The following is a 24,967-nucleotide window of genomic DNA, read 5'->3' as shown; positions in this document are numbered from 1 at the left end:
TGTTTATTTTTGTTTTTATTTTCATTACTCTAGGAGGTGGATCAAAAAAGATCTTGCTGCGATTTATGTGAGAGAGTGTTCTGCCTATGTTTTCCTCTAAGAGTTTTATAGTATCCAGTCTTACACTTAGGTATTTCATCCATTTGAGTTTATTTTTGTGTATGGTGTTAGAAAATGTTCTAATTTTATTCTTTTACCTGTAGCTGTCCAGTTTTTCCCAGCACCACTTATCTAAGAGACTGTCTTTTCTCCACTGTATATTCTTGCCTTCTTTTTCATAGATTAGGTGACCATAGGTGCGTGTGTTTATCTCTGGACTTTCTATCCTGTTCCATTGATCTATATTTCTGTTTCTGTGCCAGTACCATACTGTTTTGATTACTGTAGCTTTGTAGTATAGTCTGAAGTCAGGGAGCCTGATTCCTCCAGCTCTGTTGGCTCAAAGTTTTTATCTGTCACATCCAGGATATAAAAGCCACTTAAATATTAACTCACCAAGAAATTTTGATGGTATTCTTTCTGAAAATGTTTATAATTATAAGCAGAGTAAATAAAAAATTCTCCCTAATAACATTGCTAGGATATAGTACCTAACATCGTAAAATAGCCTCATAACAATTTTTTTGCCATACCTTCTAAAAAGCTAGCAGATTGCCAGATTTTTTATAATAATGTCTCTCTAAATACCCAGAAGTCTAAACGTAATTTTCTCTTGTGTGCCCATGTTATAGTTGTGTGTCTCAGGGAAAACTTCATGTGGGTTCAAGGTGGGCCCTTTTCATATCAAATGCTGCTATGGAGTGAGGTTGAATTATAAATTGAAATATGTTTTCTGTAAAATGGTAGTAGTAGCCAAAACAGTATGCATTTTTGTTTAAAATTTAGTCATCAGAGTAGTGTTTAAAAGGGAAAAACAAACCAGATTCTCAATGAAGCCCAAGTGCAGTAGGTGCTGGGTAAGCAGGAATCCTTATAAATAATAATTCTAAAGAATGGGGCCCAAAGTCTAACCACTTTGGGTTACAGCCTTAGCTATCTTTGTGGGCCATATGGTCATTCTGTTGTAAATATGGACAGTGCCTGGAGTGTACAGTTGTTCCCTAGCTTCCAAGAAGCACACAGACTCTAGAATCAGTGGGTGACTCTTTTCTAAAATAGCTTATCCTGAGTATCGGATGATGGAAAGGGATACCTCTGAGCTCCTGAACAGTAGAACATTCTTACCTTCCTTCCCTGCGGAGGTCTCTGTTTTGCCTGGTGGAGGAAGAGGGAGTTGTCACAGTACAATTTCAGGAATGTTGGGAGCTGTGCTTTGGTTCATCTACTGCTGGTGTAGAGCCCACAGGAGGTCTCTGGAGGGCAAGGGATCAGATAAGAAAGAAGTCATTCCTCATAGACTGAGAAATCTGAAACCTTAGAAATTCTTGCTGATGAATTTTATTCCCTTCTAGTCTGAGAAACCTTCCTCTCTTCCTAGCAAGAGACACATGGAACAAATCACTGATGGTGTGAACAATATTTGAGATAAATGCAACTATCAGATAATTTCCTAGGAGTTCTGCAAGGGCTTGTGGTGACTGCAAACCGCTGAGTCTGTGTTTTAATTCAGTGGAATATATTCAGACTCCTTTGGGGACTCTAACACATCTGTAGCCAAGGGCTCAATGCTACATTATTAGTAATAGTTTTATGTGGGTATGTATGTTCTTGAGCAATTAAGCCATTTCTCCAAAATTTCTGTTTAGTACAAACAGTAAGCCCAGGTCAGAAATGTTCACAAGACATTATCAAACTCTAATGGAGGTTTGATTTTTCCTGGTGTTCAGAACACTATTTTTAAACATGGTGAAGAAAAATTACCTTGGATGTATGGTGCTTCATTGAACAGTGACCTTTCAGGTTAATTAAGAAAGCTGGAGCCCCAGAGGATTTTTGAGCAACTTTTTTGTTGCCTGAGGGAACGACAGAATAGAAATGTGGTGTAAATGTTTAGAAAGGGGATGATTTGCAAGGTTGTGAAAAAGCGAAGACCAGCTGCTGGAAGAAAATGCTTTTATATGATTTCAAAAGAGAGATACTTTTTTACTTTAAGTAAAATTTGGATCCTCAGACCTCCTAGCTTTTCTATAAATTGGCTTTTGTGTATCCAGATTAAGCCTTTTATTTGCTCCTGTTTAATGTATGAGCAAACGGTGAAAAGACAGGAAAATGGGTCCGTTCTACAAAACTGCAACGGAAGCATTGGTTCTTGCAATTTTCTGTATAGAAATGTTTGCTCACTCTCTATGCTAAGTAGTTTTAATCATGCCAGGCATCTAATGACCAGTTTTCTTTTTTTTTCCAGCTGACTCAGGTGTAGACACTTTGGCAGTGTTTATGGCCAGCAGCGGAACGACAGACGTCACGAATCGGAATAGCCCGGCCACACCACCAAACACCCTTAATCTCCGTTCCTCCCACAATGAACTGTTGAACGCTGAAATAAAACACACAGAAACCAAGAACAGCACACCCCCGAAATGCAGGAAAAAATATGCACTAACTAACATCCAGGCGGCAATGGGCCTCTCGGATCTGGCCGCACAGCCCCTGCTGGGAAATGGCTCTGCCAACATCAAGCTGGTGAAAAATGGAGAGAACCAGCTCCGGAAGGCTGCAGAACAAGGGCAGCAGGACCCCAACAGAAACGTCAGCCCCACTGCAGTCATCAACATAACTTCTGAGAAGTTAGAGGGTAAAGAGCCCCACCCACGGGATTCCACGGGCTGCGAGATTTTACCCTCCCAGCCCCGAAGAACCAAGAGCTTCCTGAATTACTATGCAGATCTGGAAACCTCAACCAGAGAACTCGAGCAGAACTTGGGCAACCAGCATGGGGCTGTGGAAGAGAAGGTCCAGCCAGGCCAGAGCCAGGCCTCCACCGTCGTCGGGAATGGCGACTTACTGCTGCAGAAACCAAACAAACCCCAGTTCAGCCCTGAAGATGGCCAGATAGCCACCATTTCATCCAGCCCAGAGACCAAGAAGGATCATCCTAAAACAGGGGCCAAAACCGATTGTGCACTCCACCGGATCCAGAACCTGGCACCGAGCGACGAGGAGTCCAGCTGGACGACCCTGTCCCAAGACAGTGCCTCCCCCAGCTCCGCAGATGAGACAGGTACCTGGGAAAGGTGTAGCCTACGGTGGCACTTTCTTTTGGTGTTTTCCCTTATTGATGGAATTAATCTCTACACTGACCCCCTCCCCCCAAATTTTCATCTGCTGGTAGAGAAGAACATGAGCCTCTTGGGGTAAAATTGGGCAATTTGTGTGAAAATATCATTAGATTCCTCAGCGGTTTCATTTTGATTCATACATAAGTTGTTTGTCCTGGGAAGCATTTTTGTAAAAGAAATAGCTCCCCGGTGTTAAGTACAGTAAAACATCACCTATTTAGCAACTATACTGCCAGTGGTTAAGTGAAGTATTTCTATATACTATGTAGAAATACTAGGTTTTGTTAAGGAAAATAATAAAAGGGAGACACTTGCCGGGGGCAGGATATAACCTGAAAAAGAGAACCAACTCTTTTAAAATTCTCAGAAAAAACTTATTTATGCTCAAGCTAATGAAAAGTTTAAGGTTTAAAAAGTTGAAAGTCTATTCATTAAAGACATTTCCCTTTTGACCTTTACTGGGGAACATTTTATTAGCCTTGTTCAAGTGATATTTGAAAGTGAGAAAGTAGTGTTTCTTTTAACGTATATTTAGAAGTTTTGGATTTTAACTGGTCTAGTTGAGACCAGTCTTTCCTGACTTTTGTCTATATTTTGTAACATCTTTGGATTTTTCAGAGGAGTGAAAATTGTCACAGAAATGAACAGGGTCCTAAAAATCAGCTACTTTTAATCTTATCTTCTCATAGCCCCTATTTTACTGATCATGAGATTAAAAGACTGGAGAACTGTATTGTGTCTGAATTCACTGTAAGCAAGCACTCACAAAGGCTTATTTCTTTAACCTAACCCTGCCTGTGGTGGATCCCAGGGCTCTGTTAATGTGATACAGATGTAACAGATAAAACCACCAGGCAAGGAACCGACATTTTCCCCACCTATAAGGCAGAGAAATTACAAGGACTACAGATGGGAAAAGAGGAGAAAGTAAGACATTAACTTGTTTAAAAAAAAAAAAAAGTGTTTTTGAAGTGCCCTTTAAAACCACAGTGCTTTAAATGATGAATTTCATCAGTCTCCTGTAGCTGGATATGGCAGTAGGGAGGTTGAGATGAACCCATTTCATCTCAGAAATGCCTGGATCTGCACATTATTGGAATCGTAATTATGTATAGTAATGTCACTGAGTTCACAACTCTCTATTACTTTTCACATTTAGAGACTTCATATCCTGTAGCCGATGGACACTGTCACCTGCTAGTGTTTGAATCTATATAAATGGCTCCTTGAGTGTCTCACATTCAAACTCAACCTCGTGTGTTCAGTGCCCTCCACTGAGGCCACACTGTCTTCCTCATGTCATGGCAGCCTTTCTGCTGCTCTTCCAGGCCCTGTGCTCCCTTCTGTAGCTACATTTTAAATTTTACTGAAAGGTATTAAGTAACAGTAAAGTCTCCTCGGTTCCTCACTCTGGCCCCCGTTTTTCCAGTGGCAACCACTACTTTTTTTTTTTCCAGAAACCATTTTAGGCATATACCCACATTTATAATAAATATTAAAATTTACCCAAATTTTATAATGATATTTTTTAAGAGTCCTTACCATTTAGAGATACATACTAAAATATTATAGTATAATATAATATACTATAATATTGTATATGGGATTTTGCCCATAAGCTGATCCTTGTTAAAGGTGGGTACGTAAGGGTTTATTATTCTGTTCTCTCTCATTTTGTATGTTTAAAAATTTCCACAGTAGAAATTAAAACAAGAAAAAAAATGACACATTACATTGTTTTATAAATGCTTTGCTTTTTCCACCAAAGTATATATTTTGAAGATCACTTCATATCAGGATGTAGCATTTTTCTACCTCAGGCTGAATTTAAGTATTAAAGCATGCTGTTCCACCCTCTTCAAGCTCCATGATTTATTTAATGATTCCCTCACTGCTGAGTGTTTAGGGTATTTCTATCCCTGGCCCCTTCGCTTATTGAGTGCTGGTGTCAATAAGGGCTGGTGGTGAGCACCAAGTTTATTTTTTATTTTTATTGATTTATTTATTTGGCTGCATCAGGTCTTAGTTGCAGCATGCGGGATCTTTTGTTGTGGTGCGCAGGCTTCTCTCTAGTTGTGGCGCGAGGGCTTCAGGGCGTGCGGGCTTAGTTACCCCACGGCATGTGGGATCTTAGTTCCCAGACCAGGGATCGAACCCGCGTTCCCTGCATTGGAAGGCAGATTCTTAACCACTGGACCACCAGGGAAGTCCCAAGAGCACCAAGTTTAAACCTGTACACTGGCTTGGTCCACTGCCACTCTCTCCAGGGGGCCTTTCCAGGGTCCCCTCGGCTCACCACTCATTTGCTCGGTGTCCTGGTGTTACTTGCTGCTGGGGTTTCTCTACAGAACCCATTACAGGGCTTGGCATGTGACGTGAACTGGATTAGAGTTTTCTGACATGTTGAGAGGATACATTCATTTTTCATTCTTAAAGTCGCTTTTGAAGACCTTGACTTTTAGAGTAAGGATGGCAGTATGGTGATGGCCTGTAATGGTTAGCTAAGGATAGACATTTTGAATCAGATGTGCTTGAAAAAGTGTGTTAGCTATGACCCAACTCTCTAAAGCTGTGAGATTGAGTTTTTTACAAACGTTAGAAGCCATCCCTTCAAAATCATCACTTCGGGATCTTTATTTCAGCCTAATGCAATGCCTCAGAATATTAATAATATTTGGGAATTCTTTTGGAATTTCCTTAGAGCCAGTTGTGAACTCCAACTGAAAAGACACCTCTTTACTTCATGATCACACAGATCACATAAATTAGCGAGTAAAATAAAATCATTGATTATTCAGCACTGGTATTTTTTTTGAGTTCATCTTTCCAGTGAAACATACTGTTAGTGTTCACAATGATCACAGTCAATTTTTTTTTTTTTTTTGGCCACACCATGTGGCACGTGGGATCTTATTAGTTCCCCGATCAGGGATCGAACCCATGCCCCCTGCATTGGGAGTGTGGAGTCTTAACCACTGGACTGCCAGGGAAGTCCCACAGTCAATTTGAATTAAACACTTCTAATGGTGAAATCATTATTATATATGTTTTATATAGTATATATGAGTTTTTATATATATATATATAAAATAAACACAAAATACTAATTGTTGAAAGAAAAGAAATAAGAGCAAGTATTTTGTAAGATACTAGTATGCAGCGCCATGGTACATATATACATATATACAAAGTGTACATACTTATACACTGTGTGCTAAGCAAATATTCATCACAGTGATGTATGTTGTATGACTAAATCTTGACCCAGTTATCTTTGGATTGTAGACTGTGCTCTGGGGAGCTTGGAAAAATAAATAGACTCATTTCTACCTTAGGGACACGCTTTCCAAGTTAGAATGCTATTTATAAAATAAAATGCGCTGCCCAGCCCAGAGATTGACCACTTTTTATTTCCCTTTCTTTCTGAATCGCCCAGGCCAGCATGTTAGTAACTTTCTTTGCACAGTCAATCATGTGTATATGTTTCTCCTCTTTTCCTCCTATGTCGTCTGTCCTTTGAGAAGCAAGAGGTTATTAGAAGCGGGGGGCGGCGGGGAAGCATCAGCGGAATTACTGAGTTTCATAGGAATTTAGATAAGTTCAAAAGAATGCCCTGACCTGGATTCTAAAGGGAAGTGTTGCATCATTTTGGTACTTGAAAGTGGGAACTTTAAGTCTGTTCAGGTTTTGCCAGAGATGCAGTCCCCTCAGTGGCCCCAGGTAAGCATGATGGCTCAGATAAATATAGGTTGGTCAGATTGTGTGTAGTCTTTCCATTTAATCACCTGGTGTTTTACGTTTGCTTCATGAAAACTTTGGAAAGACACAACATTCTGATACTACCTGGGTACCTAGTTTGTACCAACAGGTAACTTAGGTTTAATCTGGGGCTTAATAAAGTTGAAGATACAAAGTATGAAACTGGGTGGATCTTGTGGAATAGCCATTTCAAAATTAGGTTCATTACTAAAGTGTACAAAGGTAGAATATACACTGAGAAAATCAAATCTAGATGGTGCGACAGTGGGCCCAATGCTGCATTAATTTATCATTGAGAGGATGGGCTCTAGAGTCAACTTCCTGAGTTCAAACCTCAGCTGGGTTCCATGTAGGCAATTTGCATAGCCTCTCAACTGTGAAATGGGGGTGCTAGTAGGGTTTTAGCATAGATCTGTTGTGAAGATTAAGTGAGAGCATCTTTGAAGAGCTCTTAGAACAGTGTCTGGCATATAGCAAGAGCTTAATAAATATTAGTGCTTATCATTATTAGTGATCATCATTATCAGTACAGCAGTGGGATAAAAGTTTACTTCTCTCTCTTAATTACGGATTACCTATATTTTGGGCTCTGATTTAATTACATACTAAAAAATTTTTTTTAATTGGAGTGTAGTTGCTTTACAGTGTTGTGTTAGTTTCTGCTGTACAGTGAAGTGAATCAGCTTTATGAATACATATATCCCCGTTTTTGGATTTCCTTCCCATTTAGGTGACCACAGAGCATTGAGTAGAGTTCCCTGTGCTATACAGCTGGTTCTCATTAGTTATCTATTTTATACATAGTGGTGTATATATGTCAATCCCAGTCTCCAAATTCATCCCACCCCACCCCCCCTTTCCACCCCTGGTCTGCACATGTTGGGCTCTGATTTTAGTTAGGACTTTCTGCATCTTCTAAGGGCAGCGATTGGTTTGTCTTCATCTTTGTGCTGTCAGTGCCTGAAATATAGCAGGTAAACTTAGTAAATGAATAATGACTAATTGAATAAAAATGGAAGCTATCTACATATATCCCCAAATGGCCCTGATGTATTGAGTAAATCATTTAATATTATATTTTAATCGATGTCTGATTTTGATGTTGGGTACATATTTTTAACTTAATTGATGATATTGCCTCACAGTGCGGGGGGGGATACTGATTAACAAATTACTGGGGAAGGCACAGTGAAATTCTGGGTGCCAGGTCTCGTTTGTGATACTCTCTCACACTCAGGTGGCCATGCTGGGACTTGAACCAAGATCTTTGGACCTAGCATCCAGCGCTTTTCCACTGTATCATAGTTCTGAGACCTAGGCTCGTGGCACCAGTGGCTGAATACATCAGACTTTATCCACCTCAACTAGATTATCCTGATAATCTGAAAGATAGAAAATTATATTTTAGAGGACCTTTCCATTCCTGTAAACAATTGAGTTTTAGCTCAAATTTCAGCTCCTCTGTGAAACCTTTCTAGACCCTCTGAGCTGTTGAAAGTCCTTTTTCTGTACCTCAAGGAAATATTTCCAATTCTCTGTTATCACATTCCTCTCAGCAGTTTGTAACCTTACTGGAAAGTTTTTGTTTAGACTTGGAGCTCCATGAAAGTGGGAGCTAAGTCTTCATTACGTGTGTATGTGAACCTCTTCACACAGTACATAACACATAGTGACAGGCTCCATAAATGTTATCTGTTTGCTGGTTGGGTAGATGGAGCTGGACCACAAAAATGCATACTCTGAGGTTTGCTACATCAGTACAGCTGATGAAATAGAAAAGGTAAGCACAACTTGTATAAAATAATTGTTCAGAGCACCTGGATACGGTGATTCTTATTTGTATTCTAAGCTCCAGGGAGGGACGAAGAGTTGGGGCCAGTAGTTCAGTGTGTCACAAACGTTCTTTGTATTTGAGTTTTTAAGTCTGCAAGTCAGAATAGCCAGGGTTAAGGAAAAGAACCATTTTGTTTTCACTTACCTTCACACTTTGCCTTGCATTGTAAGTTGAACCATGTTGCCGGAGAGTTTGAATCCTTTGCTGTCTTAAGTTGGTTGGTTTCCAGTCTTGAGGCAAGCAAAGTGGAACTCTTTTGCAAGTTGGATAGCTGGTGAGGGCAAAAGCCAAGGCACAAACCTAATTATGTCAACACAATTGGCAGCACTAATTATTTCTGGCCTTAGCTAGCTTAAGAGTGTTAGAGCTTTGGATAAGTTTATATTATTAACTTTCCGAAACGTCTTCTAAGTGTTCATTTTATGTCAAATGGATTTTGGTAATTTCAACCATAAATTATTTTTAAATTGCTTTTTGAAAGCTCCCATCCCTTTAAAAAAAAAAAATTCCAGGATATAGAAAAGACCCAGTGTTCAGCTGGTTTGTCCTGCTGAATTAATTTTAATCTTTTAAACACCCTTTAGTGATTCACTAGCCTTCTTGTCTTGTCTTCTCAGTTGAGCGTTCCCTGATGTGACAGGAGGAATTCAAGAAGACAGATGTGAGATGTTTCCAAAATAGCTCGGACACACAGTTCTGGGATGGATGGTGTGATTTCCAAATTAGATTTTAGTACCTCGGGAGTAAGATTTATAAAAAGATTTTTTATCTCACCTCATGAACTTAAGGAAGAAAATGATTTTGCTCAATTAATTATTTTTGGAAAGTTCTAGAAACAATTTATATTCAGTTGAATGATAGGATAGGTTTTGGTTGCCTTCCATTATAAAGTATTATACGAGGTACTTCAGGGTACACAAAAAAATGAATACAGTGCAATGAGTGGCAACAAAAGTCTACCAGTCTAGTAGTGAACACAAGACCGTTGATATATTCAAGATGCAACCAGGAAGGAGCCATGAGATGGTGGAATGTTGTGGGGTAAGGAGAGCTTAGAGGAGGAAGAAACTTTGACTGGGATATGGAAGCTGAGGCATCGAAGTTATCTGTGCTGGAGATTAAATAGGTTTTCAATGGATGAGGATGTGGGGAGATCATTGCCCTTCAGAGCTGTTAAAAAAGTAAGGAGTCCTTTTCTTTTTTTAAATTAATCACTGAAGAAGTGTAATTCATGATTTTTTCCCCCACTCTTATGTCTGCTTTACTGGGATCTTGAAAATAAAAATTTTAGAACCTAGTTTGGCAGGTTGCTTGGCTTCTGGGGAGAGGGAGTGGACAGAGACAGAGTGGCTGCTTAGGAAATGCCTGGGTGGAGTCCTCCAGTAGTCCTGCGTGAAGTGCTTCCAGAAGTGCCAGTGATGCCTCTTTGGAGGAGGGCATGTCACCTCTAAGATTGTGACTCAGTGGGATCATAGAGACAAAAATACTCCCGGCCACTTGCAGAAATTTTCTGGTCAAGTTTCATCATGAACATTCTGCCCTGACCCACTGTCCTCACAAAAGAACCTTAAGTTAATAAACACATAGAGAGATTTATGGTTTTAAAAGCCAAGAGGCTATAGCAACATCCAGATAGTCGGCAAGCTTGAATGTGTCTGCATTTATGGGGAGCTGAAATGGATCTGCAACTTTACCATGATTTTCACTGAGGGGTAGTATCCATGGAAGTTAACAACCATTCAAGAGTTTGTGGGTTTGTTCGCCATTGCTTTGTTTTAATTCATCCATTCATTTTTTCATTTGTTAATTCATATATATGTACACATGCCAATTATTTTTTTAATGTCTACTCTGGGGACTGTGCTAGGTGCCCCAGACATAGAATTAAATTAGAACCAGTCTGTGACCTCAGATAGCTCACCTACAGTTTCCTGTCTCCATGGAAGACGTCCCCACTTTCTGAAATGCATCCCTGGGTTCTTTGTCCCATTTCACACGGCATGCCTCAGGAAGTATGGAAAGATAAAGCCCATCCCCAGATCCTGGGCAGTGTAAGTTTCCAAGCAAAGAAGAGAAGAAGATGTTTAGATGTTAATATTAGTTTCTCAGGGCTGCTGCAACAAATTACCATACACTTTGTTTTAAGCCTTCCGTGGTGGCGCAGTGGTTGAGAGCCCGCCTGCCAATGCAGGGCAAGTGGGTTCGAGCTCTGGTTCGGGAAGATCCCACATGCCGCAGAGCAACTAAGCTCATGTGCCACAACTACTGAGCCCGCATGCTACAATAACTGAAGCCCGCGTGCCTAGAGCCCGTGCTCCGCAACAAGAGAAGCCACCGCAATGAGAGGCCTGCCCACCGCAGTGGGCAGTGAAGAGTAGCGCCTGCTCGCCGTAACTAGGGAAAGCCCACGAGCAGCAGCGAAGACCCAATGCAGCCAAAAATAAATAAATAAATAAATTTATTAAAAAAAAAAAAACCATACCATATAGGCTTAAAACAAAGAAATTTATTCGCTTGCAGTTCTGGAGGCTAGAAGTTTGAAATCAAGGTATCAGTGGGCTTATTCACCCTCTAACGGCTCTTTCCTTGCCTCTTCCAGGCTTCTGGTGGGTCCTGGCAAAGCTTGGCATTCCTTGCCTTATAGCTGCATCACTGCAGTCTCTACCTGTGTCTTCCCATGGCCTTCTTATAAGGACAACAGTCACTGGAGTTAGGGCCCACCCTAATCCAGTACGGCCTCACCTTAACTGATTATATCTGCAAAGACCATGTTTCCAAATAAGATCACATCCTGAGGTTCTGAGTGGATATGAATTTTAGAGGAATACTGTTCAATCCAGTACAGATATCTTCGTAGATAATTCCTTAATATCTGCAACACAGAGGAGATGTGAAAGGATATTTGCAGAAATTTTGTGTTTAAATTTTTCAGGAAGGAAAGTTAATACTTGCAGATATTGTCAGAATTGATAAATGAATAGAGTATGCTACAAAGGACCTCAAGATAGTTTTGGTTGCCTTTATCCAAATTCTTCTATGAAGGAACTTAGTGTGGACCTGATACTGGTGAATCTGAAACCATAAACCCAACTGAGATTGGGAATAAGTATGGGAAGGGCAGGAAAATGTGATAAAGACACTGTAAAGCTTCACATTTAGCAGTTTGGCTTGGTTCTGAACAGGCTAGTTCAGGGAACTTGGCAATATGGGGATGGTGTTATTCCTTTGGATCAAAGCTTAAAAACAGACGGGGATATCAGCAACAGCCATGCTTTTTCTTACCTCTGTTTAAGAGACATTGCTTACCAAACATAGAGTATGTTGTTAGGAGCTATGGCAGAATATAAAAGAAAAAATAAGACCCTAACTTTAGGGCAATGCAAAGGCAATATGATGCCATGAAAGTTTCAGAGATCACAAATGCACAGTGCTGGGGAGTGTGCAGGAAGCCTGCAGACAGGTTTTGTCTAGCAGATGATGTTTTGAATTAGATGCCAATGCTTAGAAATTGGGAGCTTTTACATAGAAATATGGGTTTCCCCTTTCTTTTCTTTTTCTTTTTTTTTTTCCCCCTTTCTTTTCTAAATCCAGAAATCTCATAACACTGGGCTCAAATGCCATGGAGGCCCCAGTCAGCGGCAGCCCTTTAGATGGGTCCTGCCTTCTGGGGCTCAAGGCATTAGGCCTGTGGATTCCTGCTCTAAGTGTCAGCCATCACACACATGAAACTATTATAGTAGAAAGAACTAGGATAAAGTTGGTCTTGCCTGTTACAGCTGCGTGCAACTGTAATGCTATAGTAGCAGCACGCTTGCACCTACAGACTTCTTTTAATCATAGTCATCCTAGTCTCAGTCTCATGCCTTCTGGTAGAATTATAAAGTGTGACAGGAACTGTTAAGCAAAACATGCTTGAAAATTCCAAAGCCATCTTTAGATGACTTCTCAGAGTTCTCCATCTGTTAATCTGGTTAGAGGAGGGAAAACATTAGCTTTTCATAAGCTACGTTGTAGGTGGTTCATAACTTTTGTGCTTCAAGTCTGGCTCAGTTAATACACCCAGTTTGCTTTCATAAATGTGAGGGTAGTTACCAGTTACCCTTATAATTTTTATATTGTGTTTCCCTTTCAGATCCCTTGGGTTCAAAACAGTGAAATAAAATCTTCCTATTCGAACAGATTTGACTAGAAAATTGAATCATTTAACTATTAGAAAATCATATGTGGTCAGCATTCCACGTGTAAGGGTCAGAATGTGAGAGTACGGGATAACTCCAGCTCTAAAACATTGTTGTCAGTATCTAAGAGAGGAGGTGATATTTATTACTATGTGAGCTTTCCTTTTTTTCCCTTTTTGTTTTGCCTTCTATAGATTTACTCTTGAATATGATTGAGTTTAATCTTTGCAAGGATTCTTCTTTAATATCATTAAGGACATTGTTAGGTGATCATTCTTCTTCCTCAGCATAATTTGAAGAAGTCTTCATATAGAACTGTACTGAATTGGTACACCTAGGATATTATAAAGGTAGATCTCCATCCTGTAAGTGGCTTGTTTAGGAAGCTGATTTTGGTCTGTTATTTTTTTGTTACCAGGACACTTTTTTTCTCATACACATGGTAGTGTACGTGATGGTTAGGTATACAAGACGGCTGGCCCATAAAAGCCTACTTAGACATGTGGAATAGTATCAGTAGAACTGTAGGACCTTTTCTCAGCATATTCTAGAAGAAAAGGTGGTCACAGTTCTATGTGATTTTGTCAGAAAGTGAGAGAATGGAGATGACCCCCAACTCCAAACCATTGGGAAAGGGTTTTGGGAGGTGTAGCAAAGGAAGTTCAAGGGCTGAGGGTGGTGAGTTAGATACCTGGTAATTGGAAGCCTCCAGGGATACTTCCTTGTAATGGGCTAACTCCTCAGTTCCTACTTTTCTGTTTCTACTCCAGAGATGTGTCCTTTGGGGGACCTTTGACCAACATTTCATTTCATCCTTTGCTTACTATGGACGAGGAAGACATTCTATGACCTCCTGCCCTTCCTTTCTTTCCCCGGAATAAACATCAGCTTCTTTTCAGTGTTCCCTAGTGGCTTTCACCTTTTAGTCGATGTCTTGTCCCTCTGTCTCTTGTTTATTTTTCCTCCACATGCTATGGAATAAGAGCCCTGAGTCAGTGAATGGACTGTCTGTATAATGTATCAGAGAGAAGCATTTTCACCTCAGGTCCATTGTATCTTCAATGTAGTTAAGCATTATTGGGTTGGTAAAGTCTAGACAGTTTATTTTTAGGATACTTTTTAGTAAGGATGATAGGTTAACCTTAATCTACTCACATACTTTCAGCTGATGAATGTCTACTGAGTTCCTAGTATGTACAAGGAACTGAGCTAGTTCTCTGGGTGATTCCAAGATTGAGGCATAAGCTTTCCTTCAAGGAACTGAGAGGCTCCTTCCTCAAGATTATTTTAAATCTCTGTCTTACCACTTTCTGGGCTTTAGAGTCAAACATTCTGACTCATCCCAGTTCCATCAGTTTCTTAACCTCTGAGTCCCAAGTTTCTTATCTCTAAAGTGGGAATAATAATAGTACCGACCTTATAAAATTGTTACTTAAAGCCCTTGGTGCAATAACTGGCTCACAGAAAGCATTTTTTGAAATGTTAACTATCATTATAATTATTGTCTTATCTTTGCTATGAGATTGAAACCTTCTTCAGGATATAAGCTGTTTTGCCTTTGTTGTTGTTGTCTTTAATCCCCAGAAATGACAGCATTTGATGGGTACTCATGTTTGGGTGAATGATTAGCATAATAGGTAAACTGTATTATTTATACTAGGAGTGCAACAAATTAAAGGTAATAGTTTACCTTCAAGAAGTTCACAGTAATTAAGAGGATGCATAAATCCTCTGCTTCTCAAAGTTAACGTACAGGAAAATCTCCTGGGGATCGTGTTGAAATGTAGATTGTGATTCAGTAGGTTTGGGCTAGGGCCCGAGATTCTGCATTTTCAGCAAGCTCTGTCATAACTCTGGTGCTTGACCGCACGCTGAGTGGTAATACCGGACTGTAAGCCACAGGAGGAAGGGTCCAGTCTGTTTTATTCACTGCTTTATCCGGAGCACACAGGATAAACAGTGCCTGGTTTATGCTTGTGTTAAGAGAATAACATAAGCATACCTCAAAACATAAGTAGTTGGTACCAGCTAGATTTTTGCCAAGTGTGCAGAACAGATCAGGGTCATAAAGTTCCGGATAAGGTATTTCTCGACCTGGAGGGCTCTTGTGATGCAAGAAGAGGACAAAATTGAAAGACAAATGGGGTTTGGAGAAATAAAGAAGTAGTGGGCACATGGAAAAAAGAAACTGGAAGAAATCAAAAGAAGAGTTAGCTCTAAGGCGTGGTTCTCAAACTTTTTGATCTTGGGGACCTCTTTACACTTTCAAAAATTATTGAGAACCCCAAAGGTCTTTGCTTATGTGGATTATATCTATCAGTGTTTATTGTTTATTTATTTAGAAATTAAAACAGATATTTTTAAAAGTTACTTATTTAAAAAAGAATAAGAAACCCATTAATGTTAACAAAATAGGATGTTTTGTGAAGCACAACCATTTTTTCCCCAGAGCCAACAATTTATGAGAGAAGTGATAATTGTTTTATTTATTTGAAAATCTCTTTAATGTATGGCTTAATTGAAGGCATCTGGATTCTCTTATCTGCTTCTACCTTTAGTGTGTCTTAGTAAATTGTTTTGATTAAAGTAGATGAAGAAAATCCTTCCTACCTCTTACAGATATATAGGCAGAAATAGCCTTTTCAGGCAATTATGGATATTCTTTTTTTGATGTTACACCAAAACTTGGTAATTGGTAGTTTCTTAAAGGTTAGTTACAATGTAGAATCTGAAACCACAATAGTAAACTTTTTTGTACTGTGTTATATTAAAATCCATTGGTCTGTCATACATAATTTTGTAACATCATGCATTGGCAATTTGGAAAATGTTGGTTCAATGAGTTATGAAGATCTTCCAAATGTTGACACATTTCATTATACAATGTTAAAACATTACATTTGTTAATCTTACCACTCACCTCATCAGAAAAGTCATTAATTATTGGGAAGCTGTCAAGCTCTCAGTGGTGGATATGAGTTTTTCCAAAATTCTAGTTTTTGCTTGAAAGCTCACATTTTATCATTGGCAACAAATACTGTCAGTTGTTTTACTTGAAGTGACAGGCTCACCTCATTTGTTTTGAGAAAATGCCTGCCTGGTACCCAAGTTCGAATAACCATAGTTTGTCTGTCAGTGGTTCTGTCAAGTAAAAAGAGTGCTGGTTCCACGTGCTTTTCCTTGAAACAACAATCATACTTTTTTATGCAGCAGGAGTGCTCTATGCATAATAACCTTAAAGAAGCGTATACAAGGGTTGAGATTTAATAAAATTAATAATTTTTACTCCTTCAACAAGGACATTCTTAGGTGAAACTGGCGTTGGTTTTAGTAGGAGTATGTAGTGTTAGGGAATACAGTAATTACTAGTATAATTTGTGCCATTTTCTTGCTTTATGCTGAGATGCCAGCAATTTTATCTGTAGTTTTTGCATCCTATCAGTTAAATGTCAACTCAGTGAAAAAGGCTATAAATAACATCTTAGTATTATGAAAATAATTTTGACCTCAGAGAGCCCCTGAAATCCCCTTGGGGAACTTTTGCTTTCCATGAGAGGGTTAGTGCTTCCAGCAGTTTTGTTGGAGAGGAGAGTCTGTGAAGGATAATTGTGAGAGAGGTCAGATAGGTAGGTGGAGGCCAGACTGGAGAATGCTAACGCTTAATTGTGAACTTGCTTTTGTTAGTGAAACATGACTGATGGTTATGAGAAAAGAAGTGCCATTTGCAGGGTGGAGTTTGAGGACGGTATATCTGACATTGGCGCCTAGAATATGTCAGAGGGTCAAATGAGGCAAGCAGTTATGAGAGTTTCACAGCAATCCATTTGAGACCATGAGGACTGGAGACTAGTAGCTTTAAAAACAGAGCAGAGGTGGAAGAAAGGAATCTCTAGGATTTAGTGATAGATTAGGTATGGGTGATGAGGGAGACAAGAGAATCAAAGATGTCAGATGTTCAGTTTGAAGACTAAGAAAATGCTGGTTTTCAGAAATAGTGAGGTTAGGAGGAGGAATTAGTTTTTGGAGAAGGATGCTGTTTTTGATTTTAGATGTATGAGTTTTTGACAATGTGGGAATAGCCAGGGGGTAATGTCCTGAAGTTAGAGTTGTGGCTCTACTTGGACATAATTCTTCCACTATGTCTAGGACTTTTATATGTTCTTTTGGTGTGGCTAAGTATGTTTTAACCACACTTAGATTTAGAAGAGTGATAGGATAAGGATGGAGTGGGAATATGGGTGTCCTAACCAGGTTGGGTGGTATTAGAGGGTTGCAACAAAAAAAAAAAAAGAGAGAGAGAGAGAAAGCAAGAAAGCAAGAAAGCAAGCAAGCAAGCAAGAAAGAAAGAAAGAAAAGAAAGAAAGAAACCACTGAAATAGTTAATGATGGTTTGAACCAGTCTGCTCTTTTTTCCCATTTTAAATATTAAACATGATTTAGCCATACTTCTAGAATAATGGCTAGCTATCTCATTCACTGGTGATTGAGCTGTTAAACACAGGGATGACCCATTCCATTTCTCTTATTTTTACTTCTCTGCAGTAAGTTAAGGGGCCACAAGCATTCTTTTCCACTCACAAGTTGACACTGAGGGTCTCTGCCAGGTAAGGCGCCCAGCAGTCCTTACCTGAAGTGGTATTCGTGACCTTTCTAGCTGACAGGCTCTAAAATGCAGATCTGTCTCTTAGGGATGGACTCATTAATCAAATTCATGAGACTGAAATACTACAGCAAAAATACCAGTTTAATTTCTGATGAGAATGATCGTTCTTCCAGGCACTGGATTTCTTGACATTATACAATCAGTGCATACTCTCAGTGCCAGTGTATTATTTCCTAATTAGAAATAATTATCACATGACCTGATTTGCCCTAAACTACATGACTAGGCATTCTTTCCCTCTAGACAACCACACAGGAAACCCAGACATAAGCAGAAGTTTGCTTGGGGAACATGGTCTTAGCCAAAGGAGAGTCAGATGACGCTCATGTTTAAATGGTATCAAACTGGAATGGCCTGATGTGTCCTGAATTCCCTCCCTGTGGGATGATGCTACTACCATGGACCCAGAATCCTTGAATTGGCTAAGATGCTCTCTTGTTTGGAATTTGAGTCTATGGTCTGCTTTTTCTAAGCTACCTAGGTTTCTGACATAGGGTCTGCTTTAGTCCAGGCTTGCACTTGTGTTTAAAGTGCCATGTTCCTTTTAGAGTCAGTACTGATCTAGCCAAAATTTAACAAGAATTATAATTCTAATGAAAAACATGTGTAAAAATACATCTCCTTTTAAAAAACAATGCTTTGTTTTGTTTTTGGTAGAAGCAGGAGGTGTTCTTAATTGCTGTAGGCTCCAGAAATTAAACCACTGGAAGTCTTTTCTCTGGCTCTTGACCCTGAAATGGGATCTGTGACATCAGCTTTGATGCCACATAAAGATTGAATATTTAAAATCCCAGCTCTGTCATTACTTAATGGGTGATTGTGGTTGAGTCACTTAACATCATGCGTTTCCCCCTCCGTAAAATGGGGTTAATAGTAGTACCCGCCTCATGGGTGGTTGCAAGGATTAAGTGAAGGAAGGCACGTGGAACACTTAGCACAGTGCTGGATGTGCGGTCAAAGAGGGACTAGGGGGCTTCCCTGGTGGCGCAGTGGTTGAGAATCCGCCTGCCAATGCAGGGGACACAGGTTCGAGCCCTGGTCTGGGAAGATCCCACATGCCGCAGAGCAACTAGGCCCGTGAGCCACAACTACTGAGCCTGCGCGACTGGAGCCTGTGCTCCGCAACAGGAGAGGCCGCGATAGTGAGAGTCCCGCGCACCGCGATGAAGAGTGGCCCCCGCTTGCCGCAACTAGAGAAAGCCCTCACACAGAAACGAAGACCCAACACAGCTAAAAATAATAAAATAAATAAATAAATAAATAAATAAATAAATAAAATTAAAAAAAAAAAAAGATGGCTCATGGCTGGCAAGCTTGCCTTCCACCAGCTTTAAAATCTCAGCTGAGAGAGAATGCCTCTTAAAAAAAAAAGAGGGACTAGGATCATGTACGCGAACAAACACAAAATGCTCTCAGATAAGCGCCGGAAGAGACGAAAATAGGCAGACAAGGGTACAGTTCTTAATAAAGGCCTTGCGAGCAGAAGGCTGGTCTGCTTTCCATCAGGCCCTACAGAGTTTGGTTTATGAGTCACTGCCCATGAGAATCAGCCTTAATTGAAAGGGTAGGGCGGAGGGGTGGGTCCTGAGGGTGGTGCGGTCCCCTGGGTCTGGGCATCAGGAGGTCTGGGTTCTGCCCTTGACACTCCCAGCCACAAGCCAGGGTTACTTGCACAAGAGTCCCGGTGTTTTTCCCCAGCCATCCCATGCTGCCCATTGAACAATTTTCCAAGTTTGGTTTACTCTTTTCCTCACTACTTATTCATGAGGCATCCCAGAATACTGTCCAGGAGATATCGAACATGTTGTTTAATTATTTCAGAAGAGGAATCTATAGCTGCTAAAATGAACTAAAAAGCTATGTTGATAACCAGTCAGATGAAGTATCCTACTTTTCATTCACAAAAAGGTGTTCTGAGTATTAGCTGCAGAAAGTGTTAGCAAAGATGCTTTATTTTTCATATCTTTTTACTTTGCCACCTTTCACTCTGTAACTCTCAGTATGAGTTTGTGGTATGTGCATGTGTGGGAGAGAGACAGAGGCAGACAGAGACAGGATAAAACAAACGTTCTCTTGGTTGTAGAGTGCTGTCGCTGGTAGCGTTTATAACTTTCTAGTTCAGACCATCCTAAACATTCTCATAGAAGATTCTTAAGAGAAGCCTCAGCCCCCCCTTGTGAAAGGGTAAGATGAGTAGAATCCTCAGCTAAAAAATACCTTCTGTTGTTCTGCAGATTCTAAAAGAAACCTAGAAAACTGAGGGATAAGCTAAATTAGGGAAGGAGAATTTTCAAAGCTGTAAATTTAAAAGCCCGTCTGTTTTGGGAAGAGGGGTTAAAAAGTCTAGAACTAATCTCTACATTTTGCTTCTTTCTCTGCTCATTTGCCAAAAACAAACAAACAAAATCATCTCACTTCAAACTCAGTATCAAGAAGCAGGAGAAAATTGCTGTTGTTAGAACTCTGTGTATATTTTTTTCTGTGTTCTTTGCGTATGTTTTAAAAAAACATACTATATTATCCCTTCTATATTATCAACTCAAACACATGCCATACTTCATGTTTCCAAATATAGTTTTGTTTTTTGGTTTTTTTTGTAAAATAAATAAATAAACAGAATCATTTAGTATAAGTTACTCTGGACCACCATAATTTCATCTGAAGTGTTTTGAAGGTTATATTCTTACACTTAAGGAAAGAACAGGTTAATATCAACAAGGGTATGAATGTTTCAAAATGGATGACATTCTTCAGGGGACTTTTTATCAGTACCAGAAAGCAAAATAAGAAATCTAAAAATCAGAACCTAATTTAAAATGACCATAAATCTGTGCAATCAGTAGACTAAATCCGCCACCCTCCTCTCACTATTCAGAATTCTCCCTGCTTCTTTCTCTTTTTCCCCCACTTGCCTCTGTAGAGCATATAAACCCTATTTAAATCTTTGTGAGCTGAATCTCAGAGTCTTTTGCTTTCCTTGGCACAAGTGGAAGAGAAGATGCCATATACAGTTTGGAGTAACATGGTGAAACATAGTTTTAAAATGATGAATGTAGTTTGGGATGAAATAAATCACTATTTAACCTGCATTACTTTGCCCACGTGGATGCACTTGGACCCACCACGCATTTCCTGCATGATGGCGTATTTGGACTGGATTCCATCAAGGCGAAGCATTTCCCCCAAGAGCTTGCCATAGTTCTGTCAAGAGCTTTCTGGAAGTCTGAAAGGTTTGGAATGGTAGGCTAATGAAATGCTGAGCTATTTGCTGAGTTCCTTTTTCTTTTCTTTTCTTTTTTTTTTTTGGTATAAAATGTGGTTATGGCACAAGTGCTTTCATGAGAAATGATTAACTTTGGATGAATTTCACCACTTGTTTTTGGCACTTTTGTAAAATGAACACTTGTCTCAGGTTAGACACCTGATACAGCTGGAATGTTCGCGTGATGCTGGGCAACAAACTAGGCAAAGTCTGTCAGTTTTAGGTTAAGTATTATTTTATAAAACAGTTTTTAGAGTTGGGTAAATAACGTGTATTTACTGGATTATGAAGAGAAAATGCATTTCTTACTTTCACCGCATTCTGGGGGGCGCAGTGGAAAAAGAGTGGTATTTAGAGTCAGGTATATCTAGGTTTCAAATCCCAGATCCGCTTCATTGTTCTGTGTCCTTGGGCAAGTTATTAGGCGTCTCTAAGCCTCAGTTTCTTCATTTGTAAAGTGGGCTGATGTCACCTTCCTCATAAAGCTCCTGTGGTGATCGAATGAGCTAACAACATGTGGAAAGCGTATGTGCTAAAATATGTGCAAATTGTGTGTCTATGTAAAGTGTATTCCTGGCACATGGCAGGAATCAATAAATATCTAGTTTCCTAGAAAATTAGTAATGCTCATTGGTGATTCCTTTGATTTGGTGTTAACATGGTCCAAGCTATTATTGTAGAGCCAGCAGAATGGAACTTGCACTAGAGTAGATTTTATGGGTCTGAACCCTACTGCTTGCTCTGCCGAACGACTGTCTTACGTTGCTCAGGCTGCCTGTGTGCTGTAAGCGCCTCCTTCCCTGCCTGCCCTCCCCGCCCTCCCCTGCCCCGATCTGTAAGCCTGGCTCTGTTTAATAACGACATGTTTCAGGCCTGCCTTCAAAGATGGCATTAGGATCCGCATTTCTTTCTAGGAAATCTAGAAACAACTTGCAAATTTTTTTCATTGTCCTTTCTGATATTTGAATATACATCATGATCATATGTATATGTGTTTATAAACCCCACACATTTGCAACATACTAATATACTATGCACATAGATTCAACATACAATAATAGAAATAAGTGGATACAATAACAATTAAGTATAAATAGAAGATATACTTTCTTCATAATCCCAGTGGACTATCTTGCACATCTCCCATTTTTTAAAAAATTGTGATAAAACACACATAACACAAAATTTGCCATCTTAACCATTTTTAAGTGTACAGTTCAGTTATATTAAGTATGTTCATATTTTTATGTGACTGTCACTGCCACCCATCCTTAGAACTCTTGTAAAACTGAAACTCTATATCCATTAAATAATAACCCCCTCATCTCCCCTCCCCTCAGCCCCTGACAACCACCGTTCTACTTTCTGTCTCTATGATTTTGACTACTCTGGGTACCTCATGTAACTGGAAACGAACAGTGTTTGTCTTTTGTGACTAGCTTATTTCACTTAGCATAATGTCCTCAAGGTTGAATCATGTCTAGCAAGTGTCAGAATGTCCTTCCTTTTTAAGGCTGGGTAATATTCCATCATATGTGTATGCCATATATTGTTTATCCATTCATCTGTTGATGGACACTTGGGTTACTTCCACATTGTACCACTCCCACTTTTGAGATGATTGGTGTAGCAGGTGGGCTAAAGACCTATGGTAGGTAAGCATAGGATGGGTAATAAGAAAAGATGCGGGGTTGTCCTTGGCTAAGGATTCAACCCTGTAGTTCTCACTCTGGCTTACATTATAATCTCTTAGCTTTAAGAAATTATCTATGCTGGGCTATTCCCACCGTGAACTCTGATTTCACTGGTCTGTGATGGGAACAGTATTTATTTAAAGCTCTGGTATCAGTATTTTTTAAAGCTCTCCAGATGATTCCACTGTGCAGGCAAGGTTGAGAATCGTTGATTAACCTTGCAGAAAGTTTCACTCTTGTAAAACGCCTTGACAGTACTCACTTTATGGGAGTGATAATTGCCACCATTTCTTGAATGCCTACAGTGTGTTAGTCTCTATCCAAGCCTGAGGGAATTTAATCTTCACCACAGTCCTACCGGGAAGATCCCTCCCTCCCTCCCTCCCTCCTTCCCTCCCTCCCTCCCTCCCTCCCTCCCTTCTTTCCTTCCTTCCTTCCACTGAGGCTCAGAAAGCTGTAAGAATCATGACTTAAATTACATAGCTAAGCAACCAGAATGATCACGATTCACACCAAGGTCTGTCTCTTCGGATGGCATGTTCCCTTTCTTTTCTTTCCTTTTCCTTTTCCTGAAAATGTGATTGAAAGTCAGATGTTTGAACAGGGAACACTAAGAGGAAAGGAGTCTGTTTCTGGAGCACAGTAAGGGTCTCAAGTCCATCTTTGGGACCTCTTCTTTGATGATTAACATAGTTTTAGCATTTTGTATGTGTTCTTTCATTTTCTTCTTTTTTTTCCACTTGGACAGACAATCCACTGAAGATCTCTTTGAGGCCAGGATTTGCTCTTCCTGAATACCCAATGATTATTATCTTTGTTGCTGTTGGATTAGAAAGTCTGGTTGCATGCTATTTAATCTATGAAAGTGGCATCTGTGATAGCATCCCCTAGAGCAAACACATTCCCCTTCAGATGAAGCCCTCGTGACACAGTGATCACTCTAAAGCTCAGCGTAACAGAAACCAGGATTCAGTGGGAGGTTTGATAATCTCTGTGATGCATGCACTTCCGTAAGTCACTCTAAATTGTTTATTAGAGTAATTACAGGATAAATAAACAAGCATATTATCAAACAAAGTAAATATGTAGCTAGTTTGAACATCTGACACATTTGGGATGGCTTTGGGAAAAAAAGTACTTTCTAGTCGACTCGGGGAAATTAAAAACTCTTGCGTTTTATTGATTTCCACTAAACTTATCTGCACATTGTTTTTATAAAAGCTAAGTGATGAAAGAAAAGCCATAATTTTTGGAAGCATAGATTTTAGATGCAGAGATTTTGGTTTTGCTTCCTGGAAATGAGCCCTTTCTGCAGAGAAACGTCCACCTCTGGAAGGCATATTTCATGTACATCCTGGTGTGCTTCAGTGAATAAGCGAGGGGAGAAAGCATCTTGTGTGAGCTGAGCATGGCTTTCCTTCTGCCTCAGACCCCTGAAAAGTACAGCAAGAGGCAAGGCATAATGGATAGCTGCCTTCTTTGAGAGTCCAAGCAGGTAATAATGGTAACCTGACTGTTAATCCCATGCAGCAGTAAATGAGGTAGAAAAGGAGGCTACGTTACCAACCTCCTCTTTCTTCTCTGTATCACTGAAAAATCCATTTGTTTCTCACCCACTATATACACATTGAAAAATCCAGGAGAAGACTTTGGACAGCAGGAGAAAACTTCATTTATTTAGCATTCATTACAGTAATATTAATTGTATGTGTACCATGTCCTAGCCCCTGGCATTTATAAACAAAAGGGTGGATTTGGGGGGGGGGGATTAAGCTTTAGTCATTTGCATTCGAGCATAGTGGGTATTGAAATAAGGGCTTTCAGCACAAGTACAATGGGAATAACACACTTGGATCGGATCTGGTTCTGCAGCTGTGGGGATTGTGTGTGTAGCTATAATATGGCTCTGAAATTCTTGTCAGAATTAGCTTTGAATCATCCTTGGGGCACAGTCACTTAGTCATGGTGACCATTTGTTTCTCGCCCACTGTATGAACAGTCTGTTCACATCCATTATCTCATTCAATTCATAAAATATTCCTGGATGTAATTATTTCCATTTTTTTAGACATGGAAACTGAGGTTTGGAGAGATTGACTTTTGTCTGATGAATGCTAATGTTTGAGTGTAAAATCTCATTTTAATGTAGTGAAAGACCACAGACTCTTGGAATTTGAAGGGACTTTAGATTTTATCCACTCTAATTGCCTTCTAATTCCCTTCTGTTCCATCCTAAAGAGATGGTCATTAAGCACATGCTTAGGACGAATCCACTAGGTTTTTTTGGGTTTTTTAAAATAAATTTATTTATTTATTTTTGGCTGCGTTGGGTCTTTTTTTTTTTTTTTTTTAAAACATC

The 24,967-nt window shown here is 39.7% G+C and overlaps 1 protein-coding gene across 15 annotated transcripts in view; it reads left to right on the top strand.

Moving 5' to 3' along the window:
• Window positions 1–24,967, top strand: part of APBB2 (amyloid beta precursor protein binding family B member 2) — a 372,773-nt gene that overhangs the window by 187,883 nt on the left and 159,923 nt on the right. For all 15 annotated transcript variants that reach the window (XM_061192201.1, XM_061192196.1, XM_061192197.1 and 12 more), the window contains one exon: window positions 2,345–3,160. In XM_061192201.1, the coding sequence (XP_061048184.1) occupies window positions 2,345–3,160 (816 nt within the window). The remainder of the gene's footprint in view (window positions 1–2,344; window positions 3,161–24,967) is intronic.

The sequence above is a fragment of the Eubalaena glacialis genome, chromosome 5, assembly GCF_028564815.1.
Source record: "Eubalaena glacialis isolate mEubGla1 chromosome 5, mEubGla1.1.hap2.+ XY, whole genome shotgun sequence".
Lineage (NCBI taxonomy): Eukaryota > Metazoa > Chordata > Mammalia > Artiodactyla > Balaenidae > Eubalaena > Eubalaena glacialis.
This window is presented reverse-complemented; position numbering and strand designations above follow the sequence as displayed.